This window comes from Cebus imitator, unplaced genomic scaffold (assembly GCF_001604975.1).
Source record: "Cebus imitator isolate Cc_AM_T3 unplaced genomic scaffold, Cebus_imitator-1.0 Scaffold318, whole genome shotgun sequence".
NCBI classification, from domain to species: Eukaryota; Metazoa; Chordata; class Mammalia; order Primates; family Cebidae; genus Cebus; species Cebus imitator.
In genome coordinates this window covers 504,353-521,692 of record NW_016107633.1, presented here as the reverse complement: position 1 = coordinate 521,692, position 17,340 = coordinate 504,353, and the positions used below count along the sequence as shown (strand labels likewise).

At 56.0% G+C, this 17,340-nt stretch overlaps 3 protein-coding genes across 9 annotated transcripts in view; 2 read left to right on the top strand and 1 right to left on the bottom strand.

The window, feature by feature from the left end:
- LGI4 (leucine rich repeat LGI family member 4) overlaps positions 1–13,995 on the bottom strand; it is a 22,539-nt gene extending 8,544 nt beyond the window's left edge. Inside the window, exons 1-7 of one of the 2 annotated variants that reach the window (XM_037729850.1) lie at positions 13,520–13,995; positions 5,711–7,886; positions 5,233–5,304; positions 4,888–4,959; positions 2,806–2,877; positions 2,626–2,695; positions 2,223–2,337 (exon numbers count right to left, since the gene is read on the bottom strand). In XM_037729850.1, the coding sequence (XP_037585778.1) occupies positions 2,223–2,337; positions 2,626–2,695; positions 2,806–2,877; positions 4,888–4,959; positions 5,233–5,304; positions 5,711–5,883 (574 nt within the window). In that variant the 5' untranslated portion in view covers positions 5,884–7,886; positions 13,520–13,995. Of the gene's footprint in view, positions 1–2,222; positions 2,393–2,623; positions 2,696–2,805; positions 2,878–4,887; positions 4,960–5,232; positions 5,305–5,710; positions 7,887–13,519 lie in introns of both variants that reach the window. The other variant, XM_017504156.2, reaches the window with a different exon arrangement.
- FXYD1 (FXYD domain containing ion transport regulator 1) lies at positions 10,087–14,300 on the top strand. Of its 5 annotated transcripts, none has more exons than XM_017504172.2 (8): positions 10,087–10,178; positions 11,350–11,414; positions 11,894–11,926; positions 12,429–12,503; positions 12,791–12,827; positions 13,727–13,776; positions 13,974–14,031; positions 14,164–14,260. In XM_017504172.2, the coding sequence occupies exons 2-7, from the start codon at positions 11,354–11,356 to the stop codon at positions 13,994–13,996; spliced, it is 279 nt and encodes a 92-aa protein (XP_017359661.1). In that variant the 5' UTR covers positions 10,087–10,178; positions 11,350–11,353; the 3' UTR covers positions 13,997–14,031; positions 14,164–14,260. The 5 variants fall into 5 exon arrangements, with proteins under 5 accessions (XP_017359661.1, XP_037585780.1, XP_017359662.1 ...); XM_017504173.2 differs by lacking the exon at positions 10,087–10,178 and adding an exon at positions 10,333–10,487 and having other exon boundaries at positions 14,164–14,261; XM_017504174.2 differs by lacking the exon at positions 10,087–10,178 and adding an exon at positions 10,333–10,517 and having other exon boundaries at positions 14,164–14,261.
- A 119-nt stretch (positions 14,301–14,419) lies between these two features.
- The window catches only part of FXYD7 (FXYD domain containing ion transport regulator 7), a 12,261-nt gene continuing 9,340 nt past the window's right edge, over positions 14,420–17,340 (top strand). For both annotated transcript variants that reach the window (XM_017504183.2, XM_017504182.2), the window contains exon 1: positions 14,420–14,615. In XM_017504183.2, coding sequence (XP_017359672.1) covers positions 14,585–14,615 — 31 coding nt within the window. In that variant the 5' untranslated portion in view covers positions 14,420–14,584. The remainder of the gene's footprint in view (positions 14,616–17,340) is intronic.

Here is a 17,340-nt window from a genome sequence, read left to right as displayed (position 1 = left end):
AAAAAAAAAAAAAAACAAATAAACAAATGAAAAAAAAAACCAACTCTCCATTCTTCCCATGGCCCAGAATAAAGTCTGCTCTCCTCTCTGTGGTTTCCAAAATCCATAGCTGTCCCTCACTCACCACCCCTAAGCCACACCTGCCTTCTTTTGATCTTCAAACAGGGCAAGCTCTATGCTGCCTCAGGGCCACCCGCCAGGATGTTCCTTCTCTCTGAAGAGCCCTTCTCTCTGTTCCTCACTTAGCCACATTGAGACCTAACATCCCCACTTCAGAGAAGCCTTCTCTGACTGTCATAGGAACCTCCCTTGTCTCATAATTCCCTGTAGTTATCACAATGCATAGCACACATTTATCTGTGCAATTTTTTTTTTTTTTTTTTTTTTGAGACAGAGTTTCACTCTTGTTGCCCAGGCTGGAGTGTAGTGGCATGATCTCAGCTCACTGCAACCTGTGCCTCCTGGGTTCAAGCAATTCTCCTGCCTCAGCCTCCCGAGTATCTGGGATTACAGGCACCCGCCATTGTGCCCGGCTACTTTTTGTATTCTTAGTAGAGACAGGGTTTCACCATGTTGGCCAGGCTGGTCTCGAACTCCTGACCTCAGGTGATCTGCCCACCTCAGTCTCCCAAAGTGCTGGGATTACAGGCATGAGCCACTGTGCCCAGCCTGTACTATGTTTTTTAAATGTCTGTCTCCCCAAATTCCCAGGACGGTAAGTCCCATAAGGCCAGGGCTCAGGTCCCAACCACAGTGACCCTCACTTCTCACAGGGCTGGGCATGCGTGAATGTTAGTGAACGTTTGTTGGATAACTTGAATGAAGAGGGACTCCCTAAGTTAAGTCTCCTTCTTCTGTGTGTCCCACGGACCAAAAACATGTCTTTCTTACACTTAGAATAATAATAATTATATGTCGATAATAATTATATACGTATATTGTTATAGAAAATAACAATTGTTGTTATTGTATTCATCGCATCTGTGGCCAGGTGCAGTGGCGAATGCTTGTTATCCCAGCACTTTTGGAGGCTGAAGTGGAAAGATCACTTGAAGCCAGAAGTTCAAGACCAGCCTGGCAACATAGCAAAACCCTGTCTCTACAAAAAAGTTTTTTAAACAAAATTAGCCGAGCACAGTAGCATGTGCCTGTAGTCCCCACTATTTGGCAGGTTGGGGCAGGAGGATCGCTTGAGCCCAGGAGTTTGAGGCTACAGTGAGCTATGATGGCGCCAGTGCACTCCAGCCTGGGTGACAGAGTGAGATCCCAACTCTTAGACAAGAAAAGCATCTGTGTAAAGACCCTTCAGGCTTAAACTCCTTTCTGTCCCCCAGCTCTGTGTGGCCCTGGCCCTGACTCTGGGCTCCCTCAGCTCCCATGGCTTCTGCCATCCCTGCCCTGACCCCTCTGGCTGGGCCTCCCCATCCTGCCCAGATGGTCCTGGGCTGTCCTGCTGGGCCTGCCTTCCTCTGGTCATTTAACTCTTTGAGGGCGAGACCCAGAGCTGGCCTCATCATGCTTTCTGCACTGCCTAAAGTCACCAAAATCTATTTATAGAAAAGGTGAGTCAGCCAGGCGCGGTGGCTCACACCTGTAATCTCCCCCAAAGCAGACGGATCACCTGAGGTAAGGAGTTCAAGACGAGCCTGACCAACATGGAGAAACCCCGTCTCTACTAAAAATACAAAATTAGCCAGGCGTGGTGGCACATGCCTGTAATCCCAGCTACTTTGGAGGCTGAGGCAGGAGAATTGCTTGAACCCAGGAGGCGGAGGTTGTGGTGAGCCCAGATCATGCCACTGCACTCCAGCCTGGGCAACAAGAAAGAAACACTCTCTCAAAAAGAAAAGAAAGAAAGAAAAAGAAAAGATGAGTCAATGTAAGTGAGGTGACTTTGCACCTGCAGTTCTTACAATAATGCTTGGCACGTAACGAAGAATTTTTAAAGTGGTTGTTTTTATGTTAACAAGGGTGAACATATAAGGGCCTTCTGTCCTAGGCCCGGCGCCAAATGCCAAACAGGCGAGGACCTATCTTTGAATTCCCACGGCACTCCTATGTCAGGGTTTATTACCCCCACTTTACAGATGAGAAAACTGGGCCTCAGCAAGGTGATCCTGCTTGCTCAGGGTCTCCCCACGGCAGGAATCGGCAGGGTGGGGAGTGAGGCAGCCATTTCCCTGGGTCTCCCCGCCTCCCGCCCCATGGGGAAAGCCCCCCACCTATGGCTCTGCACTTGAAGGTCTTGGGGTCAAGGTGGTGGATCTGCATGTGGCTCAGGGCGGTGGGGCCCGCACAGGCGCCGGTCCCCACGCTGGCGTTCATGGTGGGCATCCACTGCAGGAGCCAGAGGATGCGGCAGTCACACTGGAACGGGTTCCCGCGGAGGTCCCTGGGGCAAGAGGTCGCTGAGGGGCTGCAACCTGCTTCCACGCCCTGGGGGCCACGCTCCTGCCCCCTCCCCAGGCAAGTGTCCCCAGAGATGGTGCCCCATCATGGTAAGAAAAATACGTAAGAACCACCTCAGCCAAATGCATGCATGCCAACCAGTAGTGGACATGGATGCCCCCCTCGACACAAACATTCCCCAACCCCCCACACTCCCAGCCCCCATGAGCCTCACACGTGAGTAAGGGTCTCCAAGCCTCGGAACAGGAATCTGGGGAGGGCCTCCAGATGGTTATTGGCCAGGCTTCTGGTAGAGGAAGAGAAGGCACTGTCAGCAGCCGCCAGGATACCCCGTGTCCCCCGGGTGGTGGAGCGTGGGTGCCTGTCATGGAGGGCTGGGGCGGTGGAGGCACGCACAGGTGTGTGAGTGAGCGAAGTCCTCTGAGGGCGTTCTTAGAGATGGAGCCAATCTCATTGTCCTCGATGAAGCTGTGGAGGGAAGCTAGGGTGATGGGGAGGCCCACTGAGCTTCAGGGAACGCACACCATGAAAGACATAGGCCCACTGGAAGGTGCTGAATTCTCTTCCAATATCATGAACAATCCTAGGGAAAGCATCTTAGAAACCTCTCCTTGCCAAGGTCCCAGCCATCAATTCTAGGAGCCATGAAACTGGCCCTATAGTCATTGCGAGCTTCACTGTGCACACTGTCCTGCCACCACCACCACCAACACCATCACCAGTGCCAGCACCCACATCACTACGTTACCTCCAGCATCATCCGTAATGACCATCACCAGTGCCAGCACCCACATCACCACGTTACCTCCAGCATCATCCGTAATGACCATCACCAGTGCCAATACCCACATCACCACGTTACCTCCAGCATCATCCGTAATGACCATCACCAGTGCCAACACCCACATCCATGTCTCTACCACCATCATCAACCCAGGACCAATAACTGCCATTATTCCCAACACCATACCTTGTCACTGTCATCACCAACACTAGCATCATTGTCACCAATATGACTGTCACCACCCACTCCCATCAACACCAACACCGATATCATCACTACCAAACTCTACCCCACCAACACTGATCATCTTCACCAAAAACTCAACCTTCATGCCCAACACCAGAAAGACTCCCACCCTCATCTCCACTGCTGTGCTCTCATACATCCGCATGAGCACCACCAGCGCTGCCAACACCAGCAGCACCTCCACTGTGCCCAAGATGCACATGTTCACCCACCGCCAGTACCACTGCTGCCGGTTTCTGTAAATACCAACACCTTCACCATCATCGCCAACCCAGTGCCAACGACACTGTCCTAATACCACCCCCAGCATCCTACCCACAGCCATCACCAACACCAACACCAATACTGTACTCACCAACCGCCACAACATTCATAATTGTCAGGGACACAAGCCCCAAGAACTTCATCATCCATTTTTTCTTCTTTTTCTTTTTTTTAATGAATGAGAGGTTCCTATGTTGCCCAGCCTGGCCTCGAACACATAGCCTTGCCTCCTCAAGCACCAGGACAACTCGAGTGAGCCACCGCGGCTCCTGCATCCACTTCATCCATAGCATCATTGTCACTGGGGCTGCCATTCTTACCACATCATCCCTACTCCATCATCATCAATAATGCCACCAACCCCACATCAGCAGCAGCAACAGCATCATCATCACTGCCATTATCATCAATGCCATGGGCAACACCACTGCAGGCATTGTCATGCTGTGACTGCCACCGCCACCACCATCACCACCACTACCCAACCGTCAGCATCACTGTCAGCACCACCCTGAACACCACCATAGTATCACCACCACCACCACCACCTAGTTCAGAGTTGTTTCCTGTTCATTTGAAATGTTTCGGAGTTTCGCTCTTGTTGCCCAGGTTGGAGTGCAATGACGCGATCTCGGCTCCCCACAACCTCCGCCTCCAGGGTTTAAGCGATTCTCCTGCCTCAGCCTCCCGAGTAGCTGGGATTACAGGTGCCCACCACCACGCCCTGCTAATTTTTTGTATTTTTAGTAGAGATGGGGTTTCTCCACATTGGTCAGGCTGGTTTCGAATTCCCGACCTCAGATGATCTACCTGCCTCGGCCTCCCAAAGTGCTGAGATCACATGCATGAGCCACCGCACCCGGCCCCTTGAAATGTTTCTTGTCTCTGACTTCTTTACACCCTCCCTGGGCTCCCATGAGTCACGTAGAGCCAGAATCAGGATCTGGTTATCCGGGCCCTTTGTCGATCTTGAAGCAGAGAAGTTAGGTGATAATCAACACTGATAAGCCTCATTGACACCAGCCCTGAGAACTTCATCAATATCACCCAAAGCATCGTCACCACTGGGTTGGCCATTTTCATCAACATCCTCCCACCAGATGTCCAGACACCTTCTCTTCAGGACCACAGCTCCCATCTCCTTCTCCCAGGCCCACCTGCCTCCATCCCCTGGCCTCACTCACAGGTACTGCAGGTGGGACAGGCCTGCAAACGCGTCGTCCTCAATCACGGAGAAGGAGTTGGAGGTGAAGAGGCTGGCAGGGGTGCAAGAAAGAAATTTTTCCAGAGTTGTTGCAGATATTTCAACCCTGGCCTCCACCCTCAGCCCACACAGGCATGGGCACACACACGTGGCAGTAGGTGTGAGTATGTGCAGGGACACAAATGCTCTTGCACACACGTGTATGCACACCCCCACACACATGCATGAATGCCCACCTGACACCTGTGTGAGCCCACACTCCCACACATGCGCACGAATGTCCACTCCCTTGAGCTGGTTGTCGGCCCAGCCAGGCCCCACTCACAGCAGGTGCAGAGATGGAATTCTCAGGAAGCTGCCGGCCTTCAGCTGGGTGACTCCAGTCCTGACGAGTGAGCTGGAGACGTGGGCCATGGTAGGTGAAGGGGATACCACAGCAATGCTCCAGTCCCAAACCAGAGGCTTCTGCCATTTGGGAGACCCCAGTGTGCCACCCTGACCCTGGGTGTGTCTGCCCTGCATGCCAGGGGAGGCAGGCATTTGCCTTCCTGGCTTGACAAGGACCCTGACAGCAGTCAACCTTCCTCCCAGGCCTCAAATCCTGTCCCTGCCCTCTGGGGCTTCCCTCTGCTTCCTCCCAGATGCGAGCAGCCCTCTGCAAGGCATCCCGACAGCCTCTGCTGCCCATCTCCCAAGATCTTGATGGGCCCCCGTTTCCCTGGGGACTCGGCACCACATCCCAACCTCTGGGGTCCCAGGACTTCCATCCCCACTTTCAGGCATGCAGAGGGCCGGACACTCACAGTGACAGCAGGGTTGGAGAGAAGCTGACGGGCAGGTCCGGGGAGCCCTCACACAGGGCACTGTCTTTGGAGCAGGAGCAGCGCAGGGGACACTTTCCCTTTGGGGGTTTCCAGGCCACCACCGCCCCTGCCCCAGCCAGCAGCAGCAGCAGCAGAATGCCTGCCCCTCCCATGTCCCCACCCCCTCGCTGAGGCACCAGCTTCTCCCAGCCCACCCAGCTCAGCCCAGGCCACTACGTCTCCTCCTCCGCCAGGCCGCCCTCCATCCGCCTGCTGGCACGCTGGGCCCTGGCTTCTCTCTCCTCTTCTCCGTCTTTCTTTCAGTTGGCCTCTCTCCCTGTTCGTATCTCCTTGGTGTCTAATTTTCTCTTTCTCCCTGGCTTTCTGTCGCTATGTTTCTGAATCTGCGTGTTCGTCTGCTTCTATTTCTGTCTTTGTCTCTCGTTCTGTCTTTTTCTGTGTTGCTGTCAGTCTTTTAGGCTTTAGGTAGCTGTCTGTTGGCCTCTGTGTGTGAGTGTGTGTGTGTGTGTGTGTGTGTGTGTGTGTGAACTGCTGGGTGTCTTGATTTCTTGTCTCCTGCCCCCCCCACCCCCCTTCCAGCTCCCTGCCTGTAGTTTTTTTGCCTCCTCCCACGTCCCTGCTCCCTGAAGGTTTGGGAATGGGGTTCTCTGGACACCCGGTGCGCCCGGCAGAGTAGGGTGGGGAGGAGGAGGGGGTCAGAGGCCATGGGAAGGTCGGCCTTGGGGAAGGGACTGGACAGTCCCACAGGAGGGGGAGGGGCCATCAAGGGCTGGAGCCGCCCTGCCACTCCCGCCAGCCCCCTCTCCAGATTCCCCACTTGACCCTACTGAGGAGGATGTCACCGGGGTGGGGACCGGATGGCTCTGCAGACCGGGGCTGGGTGGGAGGAGAGGCCACTGGGGGCTGGGGACATCCCATCCTGGCCACTCTCTGCCAGCCCCCTCCCCTGGCTCCAGGAGGGCGCGTTGGGCGCTGTCAGTGGGGCCAGTTCAGGTCCAGCTGCTCCCTCTGGTGGTCACATTCTGCAGGACCTCTGCCCGGCCCCAAGCCCACAGCCTCCCTCCCCTACCCTGAAATTAACCCTCGAGTGCTCAACACCCACTGGGGGGCGGCACCAACCCAAGGACATGATAATGATGATGACAATGATGATGAAGAAGATGATGATGATGGTGAAGATGATGATCACGCCACCCCTTCTTCAGTGTCTACTCTGCTCCTGGCCTTGTCCTGAAAACTCACGTATTAACTCATTCTGATCTTGCCGCAGCCCTCTGAGGTTGGTGCTGTTACCATCACCACTATAAAGCAAGAGGAAGTGGAGACAGAGGTCAAAGAACCTGAACTTGAGGCTACCCAGCTGGGGGCACAGCCAGGATTCAAACCCAGGCATCGGCTCCAGGGCCGCTCCAGGTTATTTTGCATTCTTTCTTTGGAGATCAGAGTTGATGGATAGATGGATAATTGGTTGTTTTAATCTGGACTAAGCTTTTAGTCATTTGGATAGATTCTGTCCATTAAATAAGAAAAATAAGTCAATGACACTTGTTAGCCAACATGAAATAGTAGTAATGTTTATTCAGCTGCAACCAGGTGGCAATCTACTCACTCAGTCTTCACAGCCATCCTGTGAGATGGGCAGTACTCTCTCCCTGCTTTACAGATGTGGAAACTGAGGCACAGGGAAGTTATGTGATTTATTTCCTGGCTCTCATCAGCTCTAAACCTAACCCCTAGGCTGTACCACCTATCACCTGGGGACAAGACTCGCCCTGTGATTGAGGAATGCAGCCTTGCTCGACACTGGTGCCCACGTCCAAAGCCTTGTTGGAGGATAAGGGGTCTTAACAGCACTAGCTCGGAGGTCACACAGATCTGGGTTCCAGGCCCAGTCCTGTGCGGCCTCAGTTTTCCCATCTGTCAAATGGGGGCAATCGTGGCACCCACTTCCCAGCTGTGGAGAGGACTCAGGTGATGGAGGCACCTCATCCTTTTGGGGTTCAGCACAGGTGGGCATCCCACAGTGGTCAGCAGGCTTTGGGGTGGGCTCCGGATCCAGGTCCTAGAGGAGCAGACCCCAGCAGCTTGTGGTTTGAGCCATGCCTTTCAGCTCTTGGCTTCCTCTGCTGACTATCGGGTATGATAAACAGGGTCCCTGAAAGTGAAGTTGGAGAGCTGAGTGCCAGGGACACAGAGGGGTCTGAACCCATTCTCATAGCATGCCCAGCCCAGCAGCCTCCTCACTCCAGTTCACAAGGAGGAGGATGACAAGGACAATAATAATGGACCGGGCATGGTGGCTCACATCTATAATCCCAGCGTTTTGGCGGGCTGAAGTGGGAGGATCGATTGGGGCCACGAGTTCAAGACCAGCCTGGGCAACATAGTGAAACCACAACTGTACAAAAAATAAAAAACTTAGCCAGGCACGGTATGGAACCCTTGTAGTCTCAGCTACTCGGGAAGCTGAGGTGGGAGAATCACTTGAGCCAGGGAGTTTGAGACTACAGTGAGCTAAGAATCGTGCCATTGCACTTCAGCCTGGGTAACAGCAAGACCCTGTCTCAAGCAAACAAACAAAAAATGGAGTTAATGATAAGACAATGTCAAGTTCAGAGACCTCTGAACACTGCCCAGGATTACACATGTGACCTTGGTGATTTTTCCATTTTGGAGCATGAGAAAATGAGGCACAGGTCACAGGGCTGCTCATGTTCACCTAACCAGGAGTGCAGTGCCCAGGCCTGATTCCAGGTCTCTGTCACCAGGACCTATAAACCTGGCCTGCCTATGGGGACGCCACGTGTGCTGTCCCTGACAAGAGCTCAGGGGAAGGAAAGCGTGGGGTCAAATACATATCTGTGGTTTTGGAACATGTGAACATACAAATGTGTCAGCCCGCGTGTCTGTCACTGTGGCCAGCCATGTGCCCGTTCACCCAAGCACAGGGTGTGAACAAGTGTGTGTGTTTCTGCTTTTGTGGGTATGTGTGAGAGCGGCAGGTTGTCCTGTGTTTCTGCCTGTGTGTCTGTGTCTATGGAAATCTGCCTGTGTGTACACAGCTTGCGGCCTGCTATCTTTGGGGCTGCGTAGGCATGCTGGCTGCATGTCTACACCTTTGGGGGTTTTTTTGTTGTTGTTCCTTTGCTTCAGTTTTTGAGACAGAGTCTTGCTCTGTCATCCAGGCTGGAGTGCAATGGTGTGATCTCAGCTCACTGCAACCTCCGACACCTGGGCTCAAGTGATTCTCCTGTCTCAGCCTCCAGAGCAGCTGTGATTACAGGCACATGCCACCATGGCCGGCTAATTTTTGTATATATATATTTTTAGTAGAGATGAGTTTTCGCCAGGTTGGCCAGGCTGGTGTTAAACTCCTGGCCTCAAGTGATCCGCCTGCCTTGACCTCCCAAAGTGCTGGGAGTACAGGTGTGAGCCACCGCACCCAGGCATGTTAGTATCTTTGACTGCAGTTACGTGCAATGTGCGCATATTTGTGTGTTTCTGTGTGGCCATTTGTGGGTGGGTTTCCATAGCGAGGTGCATCTTTAAGGTCACTTTGTGAGTGTGGATGGCGGCGTGGCTGTGTGTTTGACAGTGTCTCTGCATGGCCATCCATCTGCATGAGTGTGCGTGGGTCTGTGTAGACATAAATGTGCTTGTTTCGGTATTTTGTGACTGGCAGAAGAGGTGCTGGCTGTGTCCAGGTCTTTGGGTTTCTCTATTGGTGTGTCATTCTGTGTGTGTCTGCCTCTGTGGATGTACATACATATGTGGTTTTGCCTGGTTTTGTACCTGTGTATCTGGGTCTTTGGGATTCTGTGTGTGTCTGTGTGTGTGTGTGTGTGTGTGTGTGGTGTGCATTGCTGGGGATCTCACTGCAGCAGATAGCATGCACGCACGCAGGAACACACACACACACACACACACACACACACACACACAACCTCCCTCCCGCCCTCTAAAACAGACCTGTTAAGGACCCGTTGGAGCACTGGGGTCGGAGATCAGTGGGCTCCTGGGCAGTCAGGCTGGGTGACCTTAGGCCCTGGCTGGGCCCAATTCCCAGGGGGCAGCCACCTCAGCCGAGAAGCTCTCAAAGGGGTGTGTGTGTGTGTGTGTGTGTGTGTGTGTTCACAACCCTGTCCTTCACAATCCTCCTGGCCTCTCCAGCCCGCCTGCCGGTTGCCGGCTGCTCCTCCATCTGAGCTGAGAGAGTTAACCTAGCAGGCCAGGGCGGTCTGGGCTGGGGGCCGCCCCCTGGCCCCCCTCCAGCCCCAGCTCCAGTTACAGCTGCTGGTTGGGGAGGGCAAGGGTGGGGTGGGGCTGGGAGGGGGGCCTGCTGGGGGCGGCGCGTCCAGCTCTGGGCCAGGGGGTCCAAAGTGCTCAGCCCCCAGGGCACAGCAGGACTTTTGGGGGCCTCCTTTCAGCAGGGGACAGCCTGATTGGGGTGAGCGTTCCCCACTCCTCCCCTCCAGGCCTCACCCCTGGCCTGGCTGGGCTGCCTATTTTGGGAGCAGGAGTGGCCAGCCCGAGGCTTCCCAGGCAGGCCAACCCAAGAGGGAGGGAGTGTGTTTGGGGCATTGGGTTCTGCAGGGTGGGAGTGTGGGCAACTCCTCCCTGCCCTGCTGGTGTGCATGTACCCTGGCAGGGTGTGGAGTTTGGACACGCACGTGTGCAGGGCTGGTTGCGTCACTGTTTGGGGGCACCAGAGGCCCAGAGGAGGAGGACTGGAAGACTGACGGTGTTTACACCCCACGTCCTGCTCCAACCAGAAGTTTGGGGAGAGGTTGTTGTCTCATGTCCATTCCGGCCCCAGTGTGTGTGTGTGTGCGTGTGCGTGTGTGTGTGTGTCTGTGCGTGCAGCCCTGCCCCGGCATGTGTCTTCTATCTCTCAGGCCCACTTGCCTGGGCCTCATGTCACTTGCCTGACATCCGATTGTGAAAGATGTCACCCAGAGGCGGGCAGAGGGGCCGTCTTTTCCTTTTCTCCTTGCTGCCCAGGGAGGAGACGGGGTGGCCTTTCCCACAAGGGCAGCCTGTGGCGATGTGGCAGCCGGGCCTTACCCCGGCAGGGCTGTGCGTGACCCCCCGAGTGGGGGAAGTCTGACTGTTGCCATGGTGGCTTGAGCGAGCGGAATTCCTCCAGGGTGAAGTGGGAGATATTTATACCCAGGGTTAGGCCGGGAGCGGGCGGGCGGCGAGGGCAGGGCGCTGGGATTTCGAGGGGTGCAGTGAGGCTGGGTGTGTAAGCAGGTGGGACTTGGGTGTCTCCTGCTCTGTGTCTGTGTGAGCCGGCTCCTCCTCTCCCCCTGCCAGGGTAGGTCTGGGAACCGGGGGCCTGTTGCGGGAGGTGGAGGCCCAAGGGAGGACCCTGGGGACTGTGTGTCTCACCCCTGTCCCTCTACATTGTGTTGTTGTGTGATCCCCATCATGGAAGTTGTTTTGTTGACACTGTGTCCCCATGAAGCTTGGGATACCCCTGTTCCTCGGAGCCACCAAGCGAGAGAACAAACACTTCTGATTCAGTCCCTGGACTGTCTCTGACTTCATCCCTTGGGTTCAGGCCCTATGTTGGGGAGCCAGGGCACACACTGCCTGACTGGTGGTGTCTCCCCCAGGATAATGGTGTCTCTTGGCCACATCTTGGTTTTCTGTGTGGGTCTCCTCACCATGGCCAAAGCAGGTAAGTGTAAGGGAGGCTGCCTGCCACCCACCTCAGCCCCAGGGGTGGCAGCGGGGACCAAACCCCAAGAAAGAACCAAGTTGGAGACCCCAACCTAGACTGAGTTAGCTGGGTACCAAGAAGTTTGGGGGTATCCACATGGGTTTCCGTCACAGGTTGTGATTTGCGGGAGGGGAGAGGAAGCCCCAGATCAGGTAAATGTTGGGTGGGATGGGGCTGAATCCCTGGTGGGCTAACTGGGTCACAGACAGCCTGCCATGAGTCAGGGAGCTGGGGCAGTTAGGTGCCCCCTGCCCCATCCGGAACAGTGCAGAGAGGGCAGCTGGAACTGCCAGGGCAGCCCAGAGAGGGTGGACAGCCTGCCTAGACACCCTCATACTCTCAGCCCAGCAAGGCAGAGCACCCAAATGGTCTCCTTATGCCCCTCCCTGTGCAGGACCCCAGGAAGCATTCAACCCCTGATTTCTCTCTCTTTCCAGAAAGTCCAAAGGAACACGACCCGTTCACCTACGGTGAGAGGGGTCTATCTTTGAGAGTCTCGGGGTAGAGCCTGGCTTTGCTGGTCCTTCAATTCCTTGTCTCCCTCTGCCAGAGTCCCAGTGTTGATATCTCTGTCCTTCTCCTTTCCTCTGTCTTGTACTTCGTCTCTGATTCTATCTACATCTCCCCCTGTCTGTGTCTCTCTGTGTCGCTACGTGAGCCGCCTCCCTGTTCTCTTCCTTTTGCCTGGGTCCCTAACAGCATCCCGTGGCCCGTCCTCTGCTTCTTCCCATCTTCTCTCCCGCTCTGTTCCCCTCCTCCCTACCCCCTCCTTTTCCTATACATCCTATACACCCCTCTCCTCTCCCTCGTCCCCCACTTTCCTCCTCCCTTGTCTGCTCCCCCTTAATTGATCTTATTTCTCCCCTCCTTCCTGCTGACCCTCTCTCCTTGTCCCCTCCTCTCCATTGTGCCCCTCTCCTATTCTCCCTCCTGTCCTCCCTGCCCTCACCTTCCCTGCTCTGCCGCCCACAGACTACCGGTCCCTGCGGATCGGAGGCCTCATCATCGCCGGGATCCTCTTCATCCTGGGTATCCTCATCGTGCTCAGTGAGTGTCCTAGCTCCCGGCCCCGCCCTCTACCCGCGCTGTCCCTGGCCCCGCCTCTCCCCGCCCGGCTCCCCGGGCCCGCCCTGGCCCCGCCTCTCCCCGCTCCAGCCCCTCCCCGGCCTTGCCCCGCCTACCCCACCTCGGCTCCCTGGCCCCGGACCCCGGTCCCGCCTCTAGCCCCGCCCCGTTGCCGAAGCCCCGCCCCTCGCGAAGCCTAGCTGGAGCAACAGCGCCGCGTGGCGCCCGCCGGAAGGGAGCCTCAGCCTCTCCTACCTCCACGCCCACAGGCAGAAGATGCCGGTGCAAGTTCAACCAGCAGCAGAGGTAAGACGCTCCTCCCGGCCATCCCTAGTCCCCTCCCGCTCTGGAGGGCCCGGCGGGTGAGGCGGGAAGTCCCCCTGACCTGCAGCCCGATCCCCATCAGAGACTATGTTTTAAGCACCTACTATGTGCCCTAGCCCAAGCCAGGCCATGGGCCCAAGCGAGGAAAAAACCTCCCGCCCTTCCTGGCCGAGCTCCCAGGCTAGTGGAGGCGGTGGCCATGGGTTCCAACAGCCCACAGATACAAAAATCACAAATCGTGATAACACCAAGTGCAGGAAAGAAGGAACGGCGGTGAAATGAGATCATCTGACATGCGGCTCAGTTTAGCTTGGAGTCCTGTTCCTAGCTCTTTGATTCATCTTCAAATAAAATGTTAAAGCATGGACAATGTTTGAATATGTTAGACAATTATAGATATTATCATAAGTAGTAGCCAATATTTATTGGGTGTTGTACCACGTGTCAGATACGGTTTCACTTCCTCTTGGAGGGAAGTGCGGTTATTAACTCCATTTTACAGATAAGGAAACTGAGGCACAGGGAGGTAAAGTCACTTTTCTCGAGATCACTCAAGTGGAAGATGGGTTCTGGGTTTCCAGCCCAGGCCATCACGTGGCAGTCTGCCAAATCCCCTTGACCATCCCTCCCCTACAACTTCGTATCCCCGCCTCCAAATCCGCGGAGGTACTCACTGTTAACCGGCTTGGAAGCCTCCTGCCAGGCACTTAAGCTGCTCCTGGGTGCTCCTCACTTCTGGCGGACCCCGAGCCTGCTTCTCGTCCATATGTGGGCCTCCTTACACCAGTCTGAGACAGGAGGCTTGTACTTGGGGGGTGGTTCCTAGAAGGGCAACCTCTCCCCCTTTCCATCCCAAAATCTCTCTGCTTCTGTCTTACCAGGACTGGGGAACCCGACGAAGAGGAGGGAACTTTCCGCAGCTCCATCCGCCGTGAGTTTGGGGAGACTGCGGGTTTTGGGGGGAGGGGGCTGGTTCCAAGGACCCCTTTCCTGGCCCTCTCGGGTTGCATAGAGGGAGGGACTGGATCTGAAAGCGGAGGGCAGGGAGTTGCCCCGCCGTGGGCCCCTCCTGCCCGAGAGCTGAGGATCCCCCTCCTAACTGCCCCCCGACCTCCGTGTTCCCCCCAGGTCTGTCCACTCGCAGGCGGTAGAAACACCTGGCACAATGGAACCCAGCCAGGTGCTGCAGCTCTGACACGGCGGGAGGAGGGAAGGAGGGAGGAAGGGCGGGACAGGGAGGGGGCCAAGTGCCAGGGTGGGAGGGAAGCGAGGGGTGGGGCTGGACGTACCCCCTCGCCTCTCACCCTTTTCACCCCCACAGGACTCCCCTGGCACCTGACGTCTCCCACGCTCCACCTGCGCGCCCACCGCCCCCTCCGCCGCCCCTTCCCCAGCCCTGCCCCCGCAGACTCCCCCTGCCTCCCAGATTTCCAATAAAACGTGTATTCCTCTCGACAGCGTTTAGTCGGTCTCCGTCCCTCAGCGCGAAAGCCCAGAGCTCCTGGACCCCAGCAGGGGGCGCCCCACCCTAGAGGAAGGGGCGGGGACGACAGTGGTGGGCGGGGGCGGGGGCGGGGGTGGCCTGCACGGGGGCGGGCTCCCCGGGCCCCCATTGGCTACAGGCACCCCCCACGCCAGGGCTCCCCCCAGCTCCCCTCCACATCGGTCTGTCCTGCTTCCAGCTGCTGCAGCGCGCCTTCGCCGCCAAAGCATCCAGAAGCCCCCTGCTCCGTCCGAGCATGGCGACCCCGACCCAGACCCCCACAAAGGGTGAGCGTCGTCTGGGGAGGGGGTTGTAGGGGGGCTCTGGGATCTGAAAGCCTAGGAGAGAGGGTGTTGGGAGATTCCAGCAATGGTAAGGCAGGGGAGTGGGGAGGGAGAGGTCCGCTCCTCCTGCCGGTGGAGGCCCCTGTACTGCACCCCCCTGCTCGCCCCTCTGGGTCTCTGGGACACCCTCTCCCCGGCGGGCGACCTGTGCCAGACCTGCGGTTGGAGATTGGCAGTCCTGGGAGAAGGGATGCTCGGACAGGTCGCTATGGCAACCGGGTGGCTGGTCCGGCACTGTGGTGGTAGCAGACGGGAAGAGATGGGCTTGCAAGGTGGGAGCGGGTGGGTCTGCGGCCAGAGACGCTCTGGAAGATTTCAGGGTCCCTGGGTGGGCAAGGGAAGGGGAGGAGGTCCATGTTCCTCTTCTTTCCAGTGCTGTCTCCTGGGGTATATGTTTCCTGAAAGAGCCAGGTTCAGAGGAAAGGAGTGAGAACTGAGAGAAGAGACAGAGAAGGGATATTCAAGAGACAGAGAGAACCTGGAAGAGACAGAGACCACGAAAGGCAGAAGATCCAGAGTCACAGACACAAAGACCCAGGAAGAAAAATAGAGGGACTCAGAGAGATTCTCAGTGGAGGGGAAAGGCAGAGAGCAGTAGACAGAGACGCAGAGAGAAAATGAGAGGCTGGGAGATAGTGGGATTGAGACCGCTGTGGAGAGACAAGCAGAGAGATGGACCCATGGGGAGAGAGGGCAATAGAAAGAGAAGAAGGGAGCAGTCAGTGTGGGGTGGGGCCCAAACCACTGCAGTGAACCCCCATGGATGGAAATGGGTGATGGGACCTTCCTTCCCAGCCCACAGCAGGGGTGGGTTCCAATCCCAGAGGTGCACTTGGTGTGCACATAGCTGCACCTACTGCCCCCATCCAGCCGCAAACTGACTTCCATTCCACACCCATTAACCCAGTTATGCACCCGCTTAAACACCCCCTTCCACCGTCTACCCCTAATAACCCCCATTGCTCAGCTTGCTTCTGCAGAGGAGCAAGGCACAGACTGCTTCAAGAGACAGCGGGTGCCCAGCCAGGGTCTGTAGCCCTGAGGGCAGGGCCAGGGGGTGGATCGATGGTGCTGAGAAGCCCCTGGCAGTGAAGGGAACCCCAATCCCACCTATGGCTCCCTCCCTTCTGCGCTTCCCAGCAGGCGGGGGCTGCTGCACTGAGCCATATCTGCAGAATCTGAAGCAGGGCGGGGGGTGGGGGGGGCTGCAGAGGCTGGAAGCCACCCTAGGGAGAGGGGGCAGGGCTGAGGCAGCAGGCCTGGCAGGAGCCCAGGGCTTCTTTTCGCAGAGGTGGTGGTTAGCAGGATCGATGGCAGCAGACGGGCAGAGGTGGGAGGACAGACTCCTCAACCCCACCTCCTCTGCCTCCCCCTTTCCCAGTCACAGCATGAGAGGGGACCGCAGGTCTCAGGGAAATCCCGGGGGAGGAAAAGCATGTTGTGCATTACAAACTGCTTAAGGAAACTAATTAATGAATTGTTGGGGAGTGAGGGGGGAAGAGGGGAGATTGTCTCCCTCCACCCTGCCAGAGAACAGGAGGGAGAATTAGGGGTGAACAGAGAGGGATGCAGGAGCACAGGTGGGGCCGGGTCCCTATGCCTGAAATGGACCCTCAGCTTGGCCAGAAGCCAGTCCTACAGGGGCAATAGCAGGAGGTGCAAAAGGAGCAGAGGGGATGGAGATTGAAACCTGCATCTCACACAGGACCCCACAGGGACCCCACCCAGCCTGAGGTGCTGGGACCTATCACCTCTCTTCACCTCCCAAGATGCCCCAGTTGCCATAGTAACCACCTCCTTCCAGATATCTCCTTGGCAGCTGACCAGGAGTAGTGCACATTCCTTTGCCTGACTTCTGGCCCCAGCCTCGCCCGACAGCCCAGGTTGCTGGGGCAGCAGGGACCCAAGGAGGATCTTCTGCATGGAGCACCAGATTCTGGGACAGGTGCTCACCCAGTGGGCTCCCCCTAACTTTAGGGAAGGGTAGGTGTGTGGAAAACAGACAAGTGAGACAATCCACCTTTTGCAGTCTCCTGCAACCTAAGAGTGCCTCATAATCATTCCTTCATTCATTCACCCCAGAAAACTTGGAGAGCCTTTCACAAATGTCAGGATGAACAGCAGCGATGAGTCAAACAAATTTACTCACTCTCTGGTGGGGAAACTTACACGGAGCACGAGGGACCCTGAAACAGGGTTTGCCCATCTTGGTGCTTTAGAGTACTACTGTCACAATTTTTGCTTTATTCAAATATACCTCACACTGCTACTTACCTAATTTTTTCCTTGAAAGGAATCACTTCTTTGTTTTTATTATTTGAGACAGGGTCTTACTCTGTCACCCAGGCTGGAGTACAGCGGCGCGATCATAGCTCACTGCAGCCTCAGCGGCCTGGGCTCAATCTATCCTCCTGCCTCAGCCTCCTGAGTCGCTGGGACTACAAGACGCTCACCGATACATCCAGCTAATTTTTGTATTTTTTGCAGAGACGGGTTTCGCCATGTTTCCCAGGCTGGTCTCAAACCCCTGGGCTCAAGCAGTTCACCCGACTTGACCTCCCAAAGTGCTTAGGATCACAGGTGTGTGCCACCATGCCCAACCCAGGATTAGCTTTTTAAAAACAATGAAGTTTATTTTATATAGCACTATAACAAATGGAAAATTCAT